At 48.5% G+C, this 20,293-nt stretch overlaps 4 protein-coding genes and 1 long non-coding RNA gene across 6 annotated transcripts; 3 read left to right on the top strand and 2 right to left on the bottom strand.

The window, feature by feature from the left end:
- The first annotated feature begins 3,319 nt into the window (after positions 1–3,319).
- LOC109771232 (uncharacterized) lies at positions 3,320–4,441 on the top strand. Its single transcript, XM_020329926.3, has 3 exons — positions 3,320–3,644; positions 3,772–3,851; positions 3,982–4,441. Exons 1-3 carry the CDS (start codon positions 3,335–3,337, stop codon positions 4,099–4,101), a joined length of 510 nt encoding a protein of 169 aa, XP_020185515.2. The 5' UTR covers positions 3,320–3,334; the 3' UTR covers positions 4,102–4,441.
- Positions 4,442–5,757: 1,316 nt separating this feature from the next.
- On the bottom strand, positions 5,758–8,605 carry LOC109771231 (FT-interacting protein 1-like). Of its 2 annotated transcripts, XM_020329925.3 has the most exons (2): positions 8,379–8,605; positions 5,769–8,344 (listed from the first exon to the last, which is right to left on the bottom strand). In XM_020329925.3, the coding sequence occupies exons 1-2, from the start codon at positions 8,447–8,449 to the stop codon at positions 5,872–5,874; spliced, it is 2,544 nt and encodes an 847-aa protein (XP_020185514.1). In that variant the 5' UTR covers positions 8,450–8,605; the 3' UTR covers positions 5,769–5,871. The 2 variants fall into 2 exon arrangements, with proteins under 2 accessions (XP_020185513.1, XP_020185514.1); XM_020329924.4 differs by having other exon boundaries at positions 5,758–8,585.
- A 2,449-nt stretch (positions 8,606–11,054) lies between these two features.
- Positions 11,055–12,239, top strand: LOC141041090 (uncharacterized). Its single transcript, XM_073507202.1, has one exon. The coding sequence runs from the start codon at positions 11,055–11,057 to the stop codon at positions 12,237–12,239; it is 1,185 nt and encodes a 394-aa protein (XP_073363303.1).
- A 223-nt stretch (positions 12,240–12,462) lies between these two features.
- LOC141041711 (uncharacterized) lies at positions 12,463–15,060 on the top strand. The gene is made up of 2 exons (XR_012202937.1): positions 12,463–13,805; positions 14,167–15,060. It is a non-coding gene; the product is annotated as an uncharacterized lncRNA (long non-coding RNA).
- Positions 15,061–15,490: 430 nt separating this feature from the next.
- On the bottom strand, positions 15,491–19,319 carry LOC109771217 (uncharacterized). Its single transcript, XM_020329908.3, has 5 exons — positions 19,166–19,319; positions 19,023–19,076; positions 18,828–18,888; positions 18,443–18,715; positions 15,491–16,368 (listed from the first exon to the last, which is right to left on the bottom strand). The coding sequence occupies exons 4-5, from the start codon at positions 18,704–18,706 to the stop codon at positions 15,955–15,957; spliced, it is 678 nt and encodes a 225-aa protein (XP_020185497.1). The 5' UTR covers positions 18,707–18,715; positions 18,828–18,888; positions 19,023–19,076; positions 19,166–19,319; the 3' UTR covers positions 15,491–15,954.
- Positions 19,320–20,293: the final 974 nt, after the last annotated feature.

Genomic DNA, 20,293 nt, shown 5'->3' with positions numbered 1-20,293 from the left:
GTGATTCCCTTAGTGGTGTTATATGAACGTCGACTACATAACACTTCACCATCTTTGGGCCTAAGGGAATGCATTGTGGAGTAGTTATTAGATGATGGGTTGCAAAGTGACAGAATCTTAAACCCTAGTTTATGCGCTATTCTGTAAGGGGCTGATTTGGATCCATAAGTTTAATGCTATGGTTAGATTTTATCTTAATTCTTCTTTCATAGTTGCGGATGCTTGCAAGAGGGGTTAATCATAAGTGGGAGGCTTGTTCAAGTAAGAACAACACCCAAGCACCAATCCACCCATATATCATATTATCAAAGTAGCGAGCGCGAATCAAACAAACATGATGAAAGTGACTAGATGAAATTCCCATGTGTCCTCAAGAGCGCTTTGCTTGTTATAAGAGACTGTTCTAGCCTGTCCTTTGCTACAAAAAGGATTGGGCTACCTTGCTGCAGTTTTGTTACCATTACTTTTACTTGCTCGTTGCAATTTATCTTTCTAACAAACTATCTGTTACCGACAATTTCAGTGCGTGCAGAAAATACCTTGTTGAAAACCACTTGTCATTTCCTTCTTCTCCTTGTTGGGTTCGACACTCTTACTTATTGAAAGGACTATGATTGATCCCCTATACTTGTGGGTCATCAATGATGCAGATGCGTTGCCAAATGTAATCGTATGCGATGCAACAACATATCGCACACACCACATTCTGGCACACAAGTGGGATTGGTGATCAAACGTGTCTAATGACGCAGTGAAACTAAACAGTGTTTCATACTGAACTGTTTGCTAAACAGTATCTAAGGCACACGGGCCAACATAGGAACTGTGTGCGATATGTGCCCCATCGCACACGAGTTTTCTGCGGAAATCGTCTGCCATGCATGACACCATTGCACACGTTTCGCGAACAATTACCGTGTGCGATAATGTGCTATCACAAATGGTTCAAGAGCCCCTTCGCACACATACAAGTGCTACAGATCGTTTCTGATTTGTCGTGTATCACCAACGGTTGCGGTATGAGTGACGTGTGCTTTCTGTTTGGGACCGCACACGTTTCCTGAAAAATTTACGAGTGGGATTGTATTTTACATTGGGCATGGTTTACTATAAGCTCTCGCGTGCGATAATGTGCTATCACAAACGGTTCGGGAGCCCCTACGCACACGTAGAAGTGCTGCAAATCGTCAGTGATCTGTTGTGTCCGACGGTTCTGCTATGATTGACGTATGCTTTCCGTTGTGGATCGCACACACTCATTTAGTTGAACCGTGTGCGCATCAATGGCCAGGTTAAAACAAAAATATCACATTTGAATCGGCATGCAAAAAGCAAATTCGCCACCATATGCAATTGAATAAATAGTGTCCACAGGAATAACATTCATCAGAATTCGCAACAATTGCAATTGAACAAATGGTAGTTAAATTCCAATTATTTGTCGACATATATATGCATTACATAATTAATCATAGTGTACGAAATACGAAAACATCATCACATGGAAAACAATAGACCCATGTGTATATGTTTAGCGGCTAACGCTTACTCATTGTTCCAGGAGAAGGCATGCTGAAATCTTCATTATCACCAGTGGGCTTGATGTAGTGATTCAGAAAGAATTTGCTGATAAATCTCCTAACCATCAGTGATTCACCAACGGGGAGCGGTTCAGGGGTCCTCGGTTCAAAGATGAGTTGTAGTATTTTTAAGATCAGAATGTGTCATATGAGTGGAGTAGAAGATATTAATTAAGATAGACTTACTAGTACTAATTCGCGAGCATCTTCACAACTATCAGCAGATCTGCAAATGGAGATCATGTGTCTACAAACATAGTATCCACGAAGGTTGGTCCCTTCACAACCACATAGTATCCAGATTTTTCCATGGCTCTTCTTGCATGGGCAACCTCCACAACCACATGATGACGGCGTACTCCTCATCCATGACTGTCGCTGTTGACATCCTCCAAGCAGTCGCAACAACGTCTGGTAGAAGTCCGAACATAGTAGATTTAGAGGATGGGACTAGAAAGGAAGAATAGGTTGGGGAAAGGGGAGCGAGAAAAAAAGATGAGGCATCTGCGTTGTGCGCACCACAAATATTAAGGTTAGTTAAGTTGGTGTCCGATTTGTTTGTTGTGCGCATTAATAAATCACCAGAAACTGATCTAGCGGTATAGGCACCAGTTCCAACGTGCAAAACTGAATGCACATACTAAGTTTCGTGATGAAAAGGATCCGTCTCGTAGATTGTAACTTGGTAGAACAAGAGAAAACATGTTAGCACTGAAAATAAAATCAAATAATACAAAAAATAGTGCACTTTGAAGAATGAAATTGAAATCATATCTGCTAGGGGGAGAATGATAACTGTGACATCGAAGTGTTTTCATAGATGAATATTTGACAATACAAGAATGCAAGTACTGAAGAATAGAAAGATTCATATTTGAGGCAAGTGAACAGAAAAACATGGGAAAACGACAATAGCAATTTTGCATGGAAAGAACGATGCACGACTGGAGATCACGTAAAGAAAAGTAATTGGACAGAAGAAAACCCGAAAAAGAAGAGGAGGAAACAGAACTGGGACACAAGAGCAGAACATGACAGGTGCAAAGGAATAAAAAGATGAACGTTGCAGGGACCCGTGGAATAATATAACGAGGGATGTAGGATACACACACATAGGCAGACGTATTATCTAAAAAAAGGATAGGCAGACGTATAACAAGGATCAACAGATGTTTTCGTATAAAATAAACACGTATGTCGTCCCGTATTCAAACAATTAAAGAATTTCAATCCATTTTTTGATCATTTTCTGTTCAAACATGTGCACGAATCACGGCGCAGATCTACGGCTGCAGGTGTTTTCGTAGGTGCGTACCCCGCACCTGCGTGCCCCTACGAATTTTCGATCACAAAAGGCACACAAACTAAGATTGACACAATTGATCCCGAAGTTGATGACATTTAAGCCAAAATCTGCAGCGATTCTCGTCTAGCTCCATTACTGATTCTGAAATTTGAATTTTAAACTCACTTTCACATCCTTGCTACTAGCTCCGTCCAAGAAAGAGAGGAGAAAAGCGCGGCGAGCAAGGCAAAGCTAGCTGTGACCTCCAACGGGCCTGGGCTGACGATCACCTCACCTGCTCAGCAACACGCAGTCGTCGTCCCATCACCAGCTGTATCTCACGTCATCACAGCGGAATCCCCGGGCGCACCCTAGCACCCAGCTAGGTCACTGCACATGGGACCCACCCAGCCCCCCGTAACGGCGAAGCGGAGCCTCTCCTGCCGCTCGGCCCAATCAGAGCGGCCGGATGCCCGCCACGTGTCCCGCGGCACGTGAGACCCCGTACGGGGGAAGCGCAAAAGACCTCGCCGCCGCGGCGCGTCTGGACGGAAGGAGGATCGGAACGGAACAGAACAGCAAAGCCTCTCTCCAGTTTACTTTGGGTTCGTTCCTCCGGCGGCCGCCTGCAAGGAGCCCGGCGCCAGGGCCAAGGCCGGATTGGATGGCTCATGCCGCCGACGCGAGGTCGCGCTGCGTCGTCGCGCTGCTCTTCGCCGTCGCCGTCTTCCTCGCCTGCTTGCCGCCCGCCGCCACCGCCTCCTCGTCTTCCCGGTCAGGTGCGTCGTCTCGTCCGCCATGCGTTCGTTGCTCTCTGCAACCCCCGCCGCAAGGCCACCTCCTTGGTCCTCGGGCCGACCGGAAATCTCCTCCGCTCTTTGACGCCTTTGTTGGCTTCCCTCGCAGCGGCGGCGGCATTGCAACGAGTCGAGATGGCGGCCGTGTACACCCCGCAGGACCTGCAGGAGAAGCCGGATGTGACCAAGGTACGTACGCGATGAACGACGGCGACCGCGCCGCCATGCCGCGGCTTCGGGACGAAGGAAAGGCGGCTCCTTTGGTGGTTTTCTTGTTGTCGTGTTTCGAACTCATGGGGTTTTAATTTACGGTGCGCAGGACGCCGAGGAGGACGTGAGCACGACGGGGTTCGGCGCGGAGGAGGAGAGGGAGGTGCCCACCGGGCCGGACCCCATCCACCACCACGGCAGGGGACCCAGGCGCCGGCAGTCGCCCTGATCTCGCGCGCGGCGGGGCAGGTGGAGGATGCTTCCGTGAGTCGGTTCATCCAGCGTGAGTGAGCCATGTATCAAGAACCAGATTCTGATATGTCCTATGCATGGGTGCTCTGTTGAATCTGCACATTGGATTCTGATTCCATTGTTGTTGTAGGCTACTAATCAAAGGAACAGGGGAAGAGCTACAATTCATAATAAGGGTTGTACAATGAGCTGTTCTTCCCCTAAACAAACTTATTTCTTATTCTTAGTTTTGTTATTACTTGCTTGCCTTCCCTGCGATTCTGCTTTTTTATGTGGCGTTGATTTATTTATAAATGAATAACTGGTTCCTGTTTCAATTGTCTTGTAAGTTGATCCATGATTGTCCAATGCAAATTGGGGGCAAGAAGCAATAACTCCTTTTTTATTCCAACAAAAAAGAAAGTTTGTTCTGTTCTGTGTTAGGGCTGGGAAAGAGGTCATCAACAGTTTGTCTGAGACGTGTTGGGCCCATTCTGAGGCCTGGGATGTGCTATGCACCGCTAGCTATTGCCTCAATTTTGTCTCAAAAAAGAAGAAGCCATTGCCTCAATTTGTCCAAGACTTCATTTTCTTCATATTATTTAACCTAGATTTGCTAGCATTTTGGGTATTGTGGTGTTTTAAGTTGCACAAAAATCTTGTTTCGACAAACTTATAAGTTCTTGTTCAATCTTGAACATGTAGTTCAGATATGACTGCACTGTTGTGTACTTCAAAATTTTGCATGGGCACAGGGGCAGCTTTGCCTAATTAAAAATTGTACTGTAGATGAATATGAAAGAGTTTTGCACCATGAATTGGAATACGTTTTGATGTTGCTGGAACTACATTTACTCTGGAAATTGAAGTGGTTGTCTTGCTGGTACCAAGGTTTATCAGATTTCCTACACCCTGCAGAAGTCAGAAGTATTCTCTAACTCTGTTCTAGGTTCTGGAAAGATGCTAAGGATCAAACTGGAACACATGAATCTGTTTACACTGCAAGGGTTGGTACAAATGCGCTGATAAGAATTGCCTTTTGTTCCATTAGCATCTCATCTACAGGACCTGTCAATCTGAAATTCCTCTGAAGTGCATTCCCTCTAGTATTTCAGTATGTTGAATGGATTCAGATTTCGTAGAAAATGATTCAGATATGGCAAACAAAAGAAGTACTCGCCTGATTTTGTGAGATACATTTATGTTGCTGGAACTATATTTACTCTGTACTTTCAAGTGGTTGTCTGCTGGTAGCAAGGTTTGTCAGATATGCTACAGCCTGCAGAAGTATTCTGCAACTCTGGAAAGATGCTGAGGATCAAACTGTAACACATGAATCTGATTAATGCATTTGTCCTGTCGATCCATCATTCCTCTGAAATGCATGCCCTCCAGTATTTCAGTCTGCTGAATGAATTCAGATTTTGTGAAAATGGATTCAGATATGGCAAACAAAAGCACTTACAAGAATAGCAGCACAAATCCCGATGTGAAAAATATCAGTCCCGTTCAGAGGCATTTCACTTTGAAGTTCACCGACATTTAGCAGTGGATTTGCTCTATTTTGATCATGCTGGTGAGAGTGGCTTGCCAGGATGTAGCCGTCACTCCGTCACGGACACTTACTAGTACACATCACGGCAGCGAACTGAAGAATCGAACAAAACACATGAACAAATCGCAACGAACCACGTACATGCTACAACATGGCAGCGAACTGAAGAATCGAACAAAACACATGAACAAATCGCAACGAACCACGTACATGCTACAACATGGTGTCGGCCCTGGAGGGCAGCCTCTTGAAGAAGTTGCCGGCGGCCGACGGCATCCGGCTCCGGAACCGCGGGTGGCGGAGCGCGTACAGCCCGGCGACGAGCGCCACGACCCGGAGCGGCGTGACGTACAGCGTCACGGCGGCGACGAGGCAGAGCGCCGTGAACAGCGCCGTCGCCCTTGGGTCCCTCCACGCGAGCAGCGACCGCACCCTCTCCCCCTGCGTCGCCACGTCGCCGACCACCGTCTGGATCCGCCCGGCCACGCTCCGCAGCCTGTCGTACCGCAGCCGCACCACGTCGTTCGGCTTCGACGTCGGGAACGTGTCCAGCTCCTCGTCGATCTCGTCGAGGTGAGTCGCCTCCGCGCAGGAGAGCCTCGCGTCCATGCTCGCCGGCCGGCGGGGCCGGCGCCGGTAGTTCCACAGGCCGGCCAGGGCCATGTACAGGAACATGGTCGGCAGGATGAGCTCCGGGAAGCACATGAGCGTGACGAAGAGCAAGTGCACCAGCACGGTGGTCACCGGGTTCCTCCAGTGGCACACGTCCACGAGCCACCGCGCCGTGCTGGCGGCGCCGGACAGCAGCGCCGTGACCCGGAAGAAGTTGGCCTTGCTCCGCCGCATGCTCCACAGGTGCGAGCCCGCGTCCAGCATGTACTCCACGACCTCCCGCCGCAGCGGCGGCTCGGCCCGGCTCAGCCGCGCCGCCACGATGCTCATCGCCTGGCGCCGGAGCGCGTCGAGCTGCGGGATGGCGAACGGCTGGACGTAGTGCATCTTGGGGAGGAGGGGCTTCCCGTACAAGCACATAACGCTGGCGAGAGAGACGGAGGTGAGGCGCACGGCGAGGCAGAGCTCGCCGTTCTTGCGCACGCCGGACGGGTGCAGCACGACGAGATGGTGCGCGTTGGTGTACACCTTGTCCATCTCCAGCGTGGAGAGGCGTATCCTCACCTTGCCCATCACCTGGTCTCTGAGGACGGCGTTGCCGGCGGCGGCATTGGCTTTGCCGAGGTGGCAGTTGTCGAACATGGCGAGCGTGAGCACCGTGCAGGGGTCGTAGACCTCCCACGTGTACTGCTCGTTCCACCGCGGGCTGCACGAGTCCACGACGGTGCGCGTGCGCACCCACTTCTGCCCGTACTTGGCCACGCAGTAGGCGTCTGTGGTGCCCCGCCCGTCGGCGGTCTTCATGGGAGTGAGTCCCTGCGCGCCGAGGACGCCGACCTCGAGCACGCCGACGGGAGGGCGCCACAGCTGCCGCGCCGTCGGGCGCGTGTCGCTGACGTACATGGTCGGCTCGTCCATGACGTGGTACGCGCCCTCGAGGCACGCCCGGAGGTGGACGCGGCCGGCGAAAGTGGCTTCCGGCCGGCGCAAAGGATGCCCGAACGGCTCCAGGCTGAACCACTGCGAGTGGACCGCCCCGCGTTCGAGGCGCTTCTCGAAGATCGTGAGCGGCAGCACGGCACGCCCAACGATCTCGTCCTTGCCGGGGTGCGCCCGGGCCTCGACGATGAGCACCGCCGGGTCCTCGAACGGCTCCGCCACAACGAAGACCAGCTCCTCGTTCCACGCCAGGCTTGTCGGATTCCTCATGGCGCACGGCTTGGTCCGGAGCATCATGCCGCCGACTTGCACCTTGGCGAAGACCTCGACGTGCTGCCGGACCTTGTCGCCGACGAAGCCGCCCGTCACGACGTCCTGTGCCTCCAGCACGTTTATCCGGAGGTACCACAGCTTAGGCGTCACGTACACCTTGGACCGCGCGCTCTGCACCGCGGCCACACCATCAGCGCCGCCGCGCGCCGACGCCGCGTCGGCGTGCCATGCGTCCCCAAACGCCTCGTCGGCCTGCGTGCCGACCCACACCGCGAGCATGACCTCGGTCGGCAGCACCATCTTGCCACCATGGCGCACGCTCTCGAGGCGGTACCACTGCGGCGCGAGCGGGCTGTCGGGCGGCACGCGCAGCGGCACCTCGCTGATGTCGAACGCGACCCTGCCGACGTAGTCGTCGCGCGCCACGGCGTCCCTGTCCCTGACGAACACCTCGAGCGCCGTGGCCTGGACGCGCTCCCTGGAGAAGGCGAAGACCTGGTTCCACTCCGGGCTCGACTTCCTGTCGTGGTGCGGCGTCGTGCCGCGGTAGTTGCCGAGGCGCACCTCGACGTAGGGGTTGCAGCCGCCGGTGACCGCGCCCACGGGGATCCCGCGCGCCTTAACGACGCGCACGTACAGGTAATGCATCTGCTCCACGAGATCATAAGCACTCGCGAGCGGCCTCTCCCGGGAGCCAAGACCCATCCACCCGGCTCCGCCGCCGCCACACCCACGCCCGGCGCCGCTGCCGACAGGCCACTGGGGCCTGACCTGTGGCTGCGGCATTGCGCCCTTGGACTTGTGCTCCTCCGCTCTGGCCGGTGGCGCCTGCGCGTGGAAGACATACGGGTACGCCATGACCGGCAAAGACGGCCACCGGCTTCTCCGTGGCTGCTCGCGCGTGTCGGCCCGTCGGTTGTCGGTTCAGCGGTCGACTTCCCCGGAGGTCACCGGCGAGGGGAGGCATGCAAAGGTGGCAGCAGCATCAGTCAGCTAGTACTGCTAGTTAAGCAATGGGCTGTACATGTGGCCTTGCAGAACCTTGAAGCATTTGTGGTGGGTGGTAAGATTGTGTGACCGCGCCCGCTTCCATGGACGCGGAGGTGGGGGGAATAAAGATGAGCGAGATCATGCCAGTCACGGCGAGCTGGTGGGTTTCTTTAGATTTGGAGTCTCGGTGAAGACACCTGAGATTTCCCGGGAAACTGCCTGCGTCTGTTACTCTGTTTCCAACTGTATTGTGAAGTTTCCACAGTAGTGTAAACCAGGTGGACATCTGTACTGTAATGCGTTAAACTTTTGTACTGTCAATTGGAGTACATCAGTACTAACAGACCGCAAAATGATTCTTCTTCTCTAACATCGCGTATAGAAGCGAATAAAAAACTTGTTCGCTTAATGCATATTGTAGATGATTTCTCAGCAGAGTTTATGGGATTGCAATACAAGGGAGCAAAGTGTGTACTTGCTGCTTGAAAAGCAAAAGCACCTCCGGAGCTTTGATCTTTGGGGCCTGGTTCTGCTTTAACCTGATAAGCTCTTTTTCCTCTCTCTCCTTGGAGCTTTATTCTCCTACACTCAGTAGTTGTCATACTTAAGTATGAGGCCTCGTTAAGTATATTGACCAATCTCAAATGAAGAGTGGTGCTGACTGCTGGGTCTTTCAAAAGAAACAACTTACATTAGGCAAATCTAGCATCAATCTAGGGTCCAGTAGCACTTCGAGAACTAAAATTTACTCCGTGTCTTACTGCAAATTATTCCTTGGTTTCTTGATTCCTACGGGTGATCTCAAGATCCTTTGCACTATGTCGGCGACCTTGGTTTATCGATCCATTTGTAATATCTCCTCTTGTTAGTTGCTGTCAGTTGAGTGCACGTGCTTTACCAAAGGTTAAATGCTCCCATTTGTTAAGGAATAACCCAAGTATCTCTTTTACAGATGGAGCAAATCATAAGGCCAACATGTTATTATCAACGTCATGCCATACCATGTGAATCCGAAGCAAGTTACTGCAATATCCTAGTTCAGGATTGACCAAAGGCAACTAGTCATAGGATCACCTCTTTTGCTGAAAATAATAAATGGGTGTCTTGCAAGCAAGTGATAACTTGCTGTCGACAGATGGATGCGGGCATGAAGGCCTGGTTTTGCTCCTAAGCAACTGCACGATAATACTACATGCTAGATATACATCTATTTAAGCAACAAGTAATTCAGGACGAAGGGAGTAGATAATGTCCTAGCTGATGTTTGGTTTCCTGGCTGATGTCACAGCGGAGGAATTTTTATCTTATTCAAGTACATGAACCAGAGAATAAGAGGATGTTGTTGGGATTTCAAAAAAAAAAAATTGATTTGGCTTGTGGGGAAGATGATGAAGTGTTTTATCAATTGAATTTTGTCATATCCAAAGGCTTGCAATACGTCGGCTGACGCGTACTCCCTCAGAGCATCTTCAACAGCCGTCCAACGCGCGGCGCGCTAAAAATAAGTATACAACGTCGGGTGAGCCAGCTTTTGCTCACGGCGGTGCACTGGCTCCAGCGGCCGCCGCAAAATTAAGCGCGCCCGAGCCGCTCCAGCAGGCGCGCTATATTTCTTTTTTTTTCCTTGACGCCTACTATGTAAACTACAATTCGATACACATTTGGTTCCGATAGTATAAATGTGAGATAGTTCGTCATATAGCCTGCTTCTACGATACAAAATAGTGCATAGATAGTTCATAGTCTTCTCCTATGATAGATAGATAAAACGAAAAACTACTACTACTCGTCATTCTCCGACTCGGGCTCTGCCTCGGTGATGTCCTCCTCCGACGTCTGAGCGTAGGCGTCAAGAAACCGCTCGTCGCTGGAGTCCCAGGACGACGCATCTCCTAGCGCGATGTTGAATTTAGTGTTGACGCCACAACGCCATGGCTTCCTCGTCCATCTCGGCCAGGCTGAGACGGCGCTCCTGCCTCCGGTTCTCGTGACGATCCTCGTCGGTGATAAGCCGCGGGGGAGGCGCCAACTCCTGTGCCCGCTCCCGCGTCGCCACGTCCGTGAAGTTCATGTCCCAACGGGGCCGCTAGAGGTGCCACGCCGCAGCGTCGTATGCGCGGGCGCCATCCTGGGCGGTGTCGAAGGTCCCGAGGCCGAGGCGCACGCCGCCCGACCGAATCTTGGCGGAGTAGGTGTCGGACGGACGCACGCGGACGCCGCGGTAGCCCGAAGCTCCCCGGCGACGAGGCGGCATGGTGGCGCAGTGGTGGCGTGTCGGTGGCGAGGAGAGAAAGCGGTAAAGGGAGCGACGAGAGAGCGGCAGAGCGCGCTGCAATTTATAGACGCGTCGGACGCGGTGCGCCAAATTTAGCGCGCGAGCTGCCGCCTTTTCTCGCGCGCGCTAGTTTCACGCCTCCGCTGAAGCGCGCGAAAACGTCCCGCACACGTTGAAATGCCAGTTTTTTCGACGCACATCCTTTGGCGCGGCTATTGGAGATGCTCTCACGAAAAATTCTCCACCCCTCGTCGAACCCTAGGCGAAAGGTTTCCCCAAATCGAGTTCGTCACCAAAGCGCAATATAATGGCGCCGTTCGGGCCATGGGCCGACCTCCACCCGGAGCTCCTCCTTTCCATCGCCGACGGGTTGTCGCTAAAGCACTACGCCGCCATCCGCTGCGCCTGCCCAGGGTGGCGTTCCGCCCTCCCGCCGCCGCTCCCTTCTCTCCTCGTTTTTGCCGACGGCCAGCGCGCCTACGCATTATCGTTTCTGATGCGGCGCTCGATCCACTGCTCCACGCTCCGGACGCGCAGCTGCTTCGTTGGCTCGAGTAACGGCTGCTTCGCGGTCGCCAGCGAGTGCGGGGAGATCTCCATCCTGAATCCCCTGACCGGCGAGGAGATCAAGCTTCTTCCGATGAACTGTGGCAAGAAGGAGCGCAAGGTCGTATTCGCGCCGAACCCCAGACCCGACGACTACACCGCCGTCGCCGTATGCCACGGCAAGAAGCTGGCCTACACCAAGACCCGAGACATGAAGTGGTTCATCAGCGACGTCGCCATGGGCAGGGGGGATCAGCTCATCGACCTGGTCTACGACACAGACGGTGGCAAGGTCTACTGCCTCACCGAATGCGGGGACGTGCACGTGCTCCACATTCCCCGTGGCCGCCGCCGGAAGCCTATAGTCGAGCCCTTGCTGCCGGAGCGCCCGTTCGACCCCGCGGCCGTCTTCGCAGCGCCCTACCACACCGCTTCTAAGCCCACAAGGTTCAAGCAGATCTTCATCTGTAATGGTAGCCTGTACCAGGTATGGCGGAATGCCACCGGTAACATCGCTTGGCGGCTGCCAGAGGGCGGCCGGTTCATCATGTCCGACAACGACATCTTCGTTCTGAGGTACGACCCTGGGCGCATGCCATGCTGGGACACGGTGAATGATCTGGGAGGCTACTCTGTGTTCATCGGCAAGAACAACCCAGCGGTTGTCCAAGCTGAGGATGTCCCTGGGGTGAGGGCCAATTGTGTGTACTGGATCGATGAGCGGTGGAGAGGCGTGCCTATGGTGTTCGACATGGTCACCCGAACCTCTGCACCCTTTGTTCTTCCCTCTGCTGACATTGTTCAAAGCCCCCTATGCGGAACAGGCTGCTGGTACTTCTTCAGTGATAACATTACAAGCATCGACAACAATGGAAGGAAACAGCACATGAGTGGAGACGTGGAAAGATCTCAAGAGCAGCAGGAAGCTAAAAGATCTAAGTTATAAGCTGGTTCAGTTATTTATAGAATCCTAAATTTTTTGCCTTAGCTGAGTTCTGTTAGTTTCACATATGACTGTGCAGGTTATTTAGATGCTCTTTATGTTCCTAAATTGTTGTGCTGTAGCTAAACTTATTTAAGTTATTATATAAGTTTGTTCGGTGTTCAATATATCTTTGAGTTATTGGTGCTAGTTTGTCATTTATATTTGTATATGGCTGCTTTGGTGTTAATTAACAGGGCAACTCTTCTTAATAAATGGGAGGCAAAACTTCGCCTCTGTTGGGGGAGAAAAAAAAAATCGTAAGGCTGTCTGGCATTGTGGTGGGTTTTCAGAAGCACATATCAGTTGCTACTTTGGATTTAGACAGTTGTTGACAGTCAGTACCCCCACAAAACAACTAAACAAATGCAAAAGAAAAGAGGAAACAAATGCAAATTGGCATTAGACTATGCGGCCTTTTATTTGAATAATCCAGTTGGTCTGTTAGTTTATAATGTGTACTCTTAACATATTCAATATGGTCGTTTTCTTTTCCCAACAATCTAAGGAAATGAAGCTCAAATTTTGGGTGCGCAGTCACTTTGTTCTGTTTAGTTGCTTCAAAGTTTGTCAAGATCAAGCGGCGGAAGGGCCTATGAAGGCACTAGGCGTGCCATGTGAGTTTTGTCAACTTGTAGGTCACAAAATTACACAGATGGATGGTTCAGAACTTCAGATTGCTTTTTTGGTAGTAGGAAATGAGCTGGGATTGTTCTTAAAATGTATCACCCACGATCACCAAGATCAGTTCTACTAATCATGTATACAAAATAGAGCAACTTTGATGATTGCAGCATCAAAGGAATTGATGATATAAGTTAGCTCATGAATTGGCAGGTATTTTCGTTCTCCGCTATGTTGAAAGTCCAGCAACTTCATATGTAGTGTTGATTATAGTGTCATTGGAATCAAATGCTTCAGAAGATTTAAAGAGTTTTATTCCAGAAAAAAGAGGAGCAAGCATATCTAGAGCTCTCTTCTTCAGTACTCCCTCCGTCCCATAATATAAGAGCGCTTTTTGACACTACACTAGTGTAAAAACGCTCTTATATTATGAGACGGAGGGAGTATATAACAAACCACCTATTTTTAAGCTTTCCGCAGTCCTGTGCACAGCATTGCACTGGTAAACACCATGAAGACCCTGTAGATGTGTTGATGTAGCAATTCCTAGGAAGGTAATTGTTTGTTCTCTTTGATGTGTCTTGACAGCATCCTTTGCTTTTAATGGAAATTTAGTTGGTTATAAAAGAAGGTCCTCTTTCACTAGATTTGTTTCCCAGGCATCTCATGTGCATGAATGAAAGATTAAAATTTGTTACCAGCACTGTCTTTTAATTTTCTGTTTGTTGCATAGTTTTTTTTTGTACTGTAGTACTACTTGATTTGGAATTTACAATGTGGTTAGGTGAGCTCTATTTTTCGGTCTAAACTGTATCGTCTATGTTTATTACTGAGCTTCTTGATTGTCCAGCTCTTTGAAGGCAGATTCAGTAATGGAAGGCAGATATGCTACTGTTTAGTTGATAGGTGAGGTACTTGCTCCTTATCCACAGGTCTCTTCTTGTTGTTTACTTACTGGTTACATACTCCAAATAATCACTCGAGACAATTCAGTCTTGAAATTGTTGAATCATGTTTAGTGTTGTTTAAATTATCACTCAATTGCATACCACTGGAACTGAATTATAGACAAACTCATGTTGAATCATGTTTAATGTTGATTAAATTATCACGCAACTGCATACCATGGGAACGGAATTAATTAGACAAAGTCATGTTAAACTGTCAGAATGAAATTTATATACATAATATTGTGTGATTTCTCCTTGATTGAATGTATTGAGAACTTGTCAACCTTTGTTTATTCATGTCACTTATCATGTTGCAGGTTTTGGAAACTCCTCACCTCATATGCTTGCTGCTTGGACACATATCTCATGGTTCTGGACAACCTGTTGATACGATGCCCCTCCTTACTCGGAGGCGCTTGGCCACCTCTGGACGGCCATTGCTCCCAATGGTGTGTGGACGTGGTATTGAGTCCTTGACCTTGTAGTCCTCCACTCTCACTGGTGCCACTTGTGCATGGAAGGCATGCGATGATCGGCGAGGCCAACAAACACGGCGGACAAGTCGGTCAACATCTTCTTTGGTTGTATGTGGCTTTCAATGTGAGTGCCCTCTGTGGCTGTGTGTGTCCACCTTTTTGTTACCAGCAAGAGGAGGGAAGTAAACTTTCTTGCTGTTGTCGACTTGTCGTGGAAGTTCTTACTTAAGCTTGAAGCATTTGTGAAGTCTAGACCATGAATTCTGGTGCAGTACAATTGCAGGGGAAAGCTGGCGTGAGTGTGTGCCTCCATCGGTTTTCTTAGACAGGGGGGTGAAGGTAGTAAAGAAGAAGAGTGATGTCAGTTGAGTATATCGAGTCAATTGCAAGGGGAACTTGTATAATGACCCTCATGCCTTTCCATGGTTCAGCAAAGAAAAAAGGAATGTCAACACTTTGACGAATAGATTGTACTACTAGTTACTGTACTAGTTAACTTTCAAAAGTGCATCATGTCCTACTAACAACGCCATGGTTCATGGAATCATTAGGGACAATGCTAGTGCTCACCGAGTCATTGAGGACAAAAGTATTTCTCTCCTTGCATAAGCTGTGACATCATATTCAGTAGCTTCAATATAAACTTGGAAGAATTATGTACGGAGTAAATTTTGTAACATTGTATTCTTAAGCCTCATTATTTGTAACACATTAATCAAAATGTCAGATATGAAACAGTGATTCTTGTTCCCTAATTACATAGACATGTGAACATGTTCTCTCAATCCAGAAATGATTTCTCAGCAGAATCAAACTGGATTGTAGTTTGAAAAACAGAAGCAGTTCAGGGTCTTTTGGGGCCTAGTTTCACTCCTTCGAGCTATATCTTTGACCACTTATATATGTTTTATTGGAGCTGGCATTTTAACTCACGCAAATGGATGCACTGATTAAGACAGGCAAACTGCTGCTCCTAAGCAAGCGTGCACGAGTAAAAGAATATGAGTGACCTCCAGGTGCCCAAATCATGGAGAAACAGAACCAAATTTTATGCAAAAATACAATAGAACATAAGCTTCTAGTACCTTTTTTGATACGGCAACAAAAATGAATCTTAATGAGCATGGAAATCATCTGTAAGAAATGCCATAGCTAAACAGCAAGATTTCAAGAGTGTAGAAACATTTGACACTAGAAATACAGAAACCATGATAAAGCTAGCGTATAGCAATGGTTTATGGTACTGAAATTACAGCACAAAACAAAGATATGTTAGGCTGCGTGCTAGAGTACACGACAAACAGTTCTACTGCAGTAGCATTAACCTGACACTAGCAGAGTTGCTAATCCTAGACCCTCAAGCAGAGGGAACCAACAGGCCGGCCCCATAATCCCAGATCCTCAAGCAGAGAACCAACAACCGAGATAATCCCAGGCCCTCAAGCAGAGAACCACGAATCCCCATCTTATCATAACATGCTATGGTAAGTCTTGGGGTGAAGGGCAGACAGAAGAAGAGCAGGATTGACTGGTCAGGATAGCGGCTAAGAAAGCAGCAGACACGGCGGGCTGGAGGACTAGTCTGAGATGGACTTTCTCCTCTCCCTGCAGTGAAGCAGAGTACTCAACTCATCGCATGGACATGAGGGTGCGCCTTTGGTTGGCCCTCTTGGAAGGCTGAGCGGCCTTCTTCTGGTTCTTCTTCACCATCTTCTCGATTTGCTCTATTGAGCTGGTCAGTTTCTTCTCCATGAGATCAGCGAGCGCTGGATCGATGGGTTTGGTTGGAGTCTTCTGTGAGCTCTTGGATGGCGAAGAATAGACCTTGAAGCCGTGCTCTGCCTGGCTAGGTGCAGGGTTTGCAACCATTTCAGTTAAGCCAGAACCAGAGGCGATAGCTTGGGAGCCCTGAGCTTCAGTAGAATGAGGAGTGCCCTGCTCTGCTGGTACCGGAGTCGTCAAGTTCGCAGGTTGCGGAGATTGCTCAGGCGTTTCGCTTTGCTGCCGAGCTGCAGCAATCCTTAAGCGGCTTCTCTCAATAGCCTGAAAGTCAATAGTCAGAAGAGCAGCACGTAGAAAGAAAGAACTTGCACTGAAATGCATAATTTTAGCTAGAACTACCTGCTGCCAAAATAACATTTGAATGGCTTAGCAGATAAACAGAAAACTCAATAAAATATAACAAATATGTAGCCAAGACAGGTCAGCAGAGGTAGGCATATATGTTTTGTAAATTAGGATTCAGTGATAACAGCAATGTTAAAAAAATCATGCCATAGTAAAATGGTTGATATGCACGCAGAGCTTAATTTACTAAATTATATTGTTCCACCAATTAAAATAACTTGAGCTAAAGAATATATCATTTGAGCGACACGCACGAAACATTTAAATTTTGAGATAGCACATGCTACCATAGTTAATTGTATATACAATATTTTAACTCAAAATATTAGTTAAGGGGATTTTACTAAATAGATATCTAACTGGCGCATGCTATTGTATCAATAGTATACAGTAGCACAATGTACAGCATATGCAAAGAATTTTTAGCCTCAAGCTATAATGCATAATGTACAGCATGACCACAAGAGGATAATGCAAACTATGCGAAGGATATACGCATATAGACAACATTGTGGGTTATACTTAAGAGTATAAGGGGCACATGTTTGCAGAAATTTATAGGTATAAACAACTTGGGAGAGCTCCATTTACACTTGGTCAGGTAATATCAAAAGAAAAGTCAGCAGCTTAGGAAAATAGCCCAAAAGTGTGTGCATTTATTGGCATACTTGAACAAAACATCATACTGAATTACACTAATAAAATATCTGAAGTCAGTTAACTGTTGATAGAAAGAAATGGTTTAAGATAAACAATACTGGTAGACAAATAATAGTGCTGAAAACTAAAACTAATATAGCACAAAATCATATAGCTGAATCATACTCAGGCATCACTCATCAGTACAGGAAACATAAACACTAAGCAACCAACAGCTCCGATAGGCAATTCATAGGTGTTTCTTTGGACAGTGAGGTAGCCTCTCCACCCGATAATAACTGCACTTTAAGCAGGCATGACAGTGTTCATCTAACATGGACACTTGATGCAGGGAAGCAGGAAAATGTTTTGTTAATTCTTGCTATGATATCTAACTAGATGGAAGAAAACAAAGTAATGGTTCATGAGCACAAGAATATCTTCTGTCGATACTTCATACCAATAGTCAAAACCCCAAAACCTGACAGTGCCAAGCACGGAAATAATATTCCTCTGATCCGAAATTATTGTCACGAGCTGTACACAACTTTGTACTATCGCAGCAGTTCCTCCACGACAATTAAAGCAGACCAGAGGTAGTACATCTATTCTGCTCACTACTAAAAGTTATAGCAGTATCATGCTTTCATAACCAACTAGTTGCCATTACGTTCAAATATTGTCCACAAAACCATAACAGAAGTAGCACAAAATTATTCAAGTACCATTGTTTAATTGAAACTTGGTGTAAATAAGATCCTGTCATACTTCATACCAATAATCAAAACCCCAAAACCTGACAGTGCCAATCATGGAAATAATACATCTATTCTGCTTACCACTAAAAGTTATAGCAGTATTATGATTTCATAACCAACTAGGAGTCACCATTAAGTTCAAATACTGTCCACAAACCATAACAGAAGTAGCACAAAATTATCTAAGTACCATTGTTTAACTGAAATTTGGTGTAATTAAGGTATTGAAAGCAAATTGCTGCAGTTTGGCCATTTGTTAACAGTTAAGAGCTACCAACAATAATCAAGTACCGGTGGAAATGTAACATAGCACAAAATCATATAGCTGAATCCAACTCAAGACTATTGTCATGGGATTCCACAAGCCCACATTGGTAACAATTGTACTTCAAACATGCTGTTACCGGCCATCAACAACTCCAGAACGGAGTTGGCAAAGAAGAAAAGGCACTATACACCTTCATCTAGAAACTCCTTAAACAGCACAGTGCAGAATCGTAAGCAAGATAGCAGGCGAAGCAACTACATTTTCAAACAGTTTCAACTACTCACGTCAGAACAACATTACTTGATCTGAAGAAATTGGTCATCACCTTTACAATCACCGTGATATCACGGAGCGGCGTCCTCGGGTACCAGCCAGGAAGCGGGCTCCTCCTCCTCGGCGGCGTAGCCTTCACAGCCCAAGCTGGCGGCACGTTCTCCTTGTTGCTGGAGGGCGACGCGAACCGCCGGGGCAGCGGCTTCCCAGCCCGCCTCCCTGCCAGCGCTCCCGGCGAGGCCACCCTCCTGATAAAGAAGCCGCCGCCAGAGAGGTCGGTGAGGGCCGTCCTCTTGAGTTCCCTATGCTCAGGCATCTTGGAGATCTGCAGGAGGCACGCGGCAGAAGAGATGCGGATCGGTGAGAACTCGAAGAAACGCATCAAAAGAGCAAGAAATGGCGGAAAACTCAAAAGGGGGCATCCCCTGCGCACGCACCTGTCCTCTCTTCTTCCCTGGATCTTTCTTGTACGATTCGTATCTCGAGATCCTTCCAGCCCTGCTCCCGGAAATCCACCAGCGCAAAACGTCCAAGAAATCGTCAGAAGACCAAGAAATCGCCAAAAGACCAAGAAATGGATGCGGGGAAAGCAACGAAAACCACCAAGAACCCTAAGATTTCTCGCGCATTACCTGTCCCGACTCCCGCTTCGATTCCGCGCCGCTAATCCCGACCCTAGAACAGATCTGCAGCGAGAGAGTCGAAGAAACTCATCAGAACCCGCAAGAAACGGCACGGGAGTGGGGACCAAAGGACGAAACTCGAGATTTCTCACGATTTGCTCGGCCCTTCCTCCAATCTCGCCCGCTTCGAACCCCTGATACAGCTACGGACTCTAATCTACCGCTAACTACGACTAATTTCCGGGGGAAATCCCTAGGGTTTATATTACTAGCTACGGCTAGATGGGGAATGGGGGTGGGGGGGGGGGGGGGGGGGGGGGGAGGCGCCCGGCGGGATATATTGAAAACTCAAAGTTTGAGGCTGGCGGCCGTGGGACGAAATTTCGGTCCACGGGTTCCGCCGTGGACCATGTCGCATCCGTCCGTCCGTTTGTATGAGGTGGACGGGCAGGATGAGTCCGGTGTGTGGGAATGGTCCATTGGCATCGTAGCCGTTGATGTTTTTGACTTTTGAGCGTGTTCTGCCGCTGTGAGATTTGGATGCGTTCTTTCGGGAGGGGATGGCGTGGCCAATAATGAACGACTCATGCCAGCCTCGTGACTGACGTCAAAAAAGGAAAGCTTTTCCGGTTGGCGACGTCGTCTTCTTCAATAATTCCTATACTCCCTCCGTCCGATGAAGAATGTACATATAGGTTTAAAATTTGTTCATAAAAAATGTACTTTCATCTTTTCAATGCACTTTAAAATAGAAAAAAATTCTTCTCTCTCATCACACGGTAATCAAGACCAATAGCAATCTACACATGGTCTTCTTAATTTCTACATGCACTTAACTCATTGGAGGGTGGGTAATTAAAGAGGAGAGAGATAGTGGCTTGCACCTTTTCAATGCATTTTTTACTCAACTCCATAATTTGTCCTAAAAAATTTAGATATACACTCTTCACCGGACGGAGGGAGTATGGCATATTTCATATACTAGTAAGCAAATGCGCATAGATGAAGGCTAAAATTTGAAGGGCGACTCTCGGCGTCGTTCGGCCGATGCCTCGCATCGATCAGTTACCGTGCCAACCGTCTGATCTCGCTTAGGGCAACTTCAACAAGCCGACCCAACTCGTTTGGATTGAAGCGGACAAAAGCGTCGGCTCAACGCGCCGACCCATACCCAAAACGCGTCCGCTCGGTGTCTGTCTGAACGCATTTCAAGCCTAAAATTGAGCCTGGTTTGCGTCCGAGCGGACGCGAAACGGACACGCAACGCGTCCCATCGGTTT

This window comes from Aegilops tauschii, chromosome 2 (genome assembly GCF_002575655.3).
Source record: "Aegilops tauschii subsp. strangulata cultivar AL8/78 chromosome 2, Aet v6.0, whole genome shotgun sequence".
NCBI classification, from domain to species: Eukaryota; Viridiplantae; Streptophyta; class Magnoliopsida; order Poales; family Poaceae; genus Aegilops; species Aegilops tauschii.
Note: the sequence above shows the minus strand (reverse complement) of the source record. Positions and strands in the feature narration are given on the sequence as shown.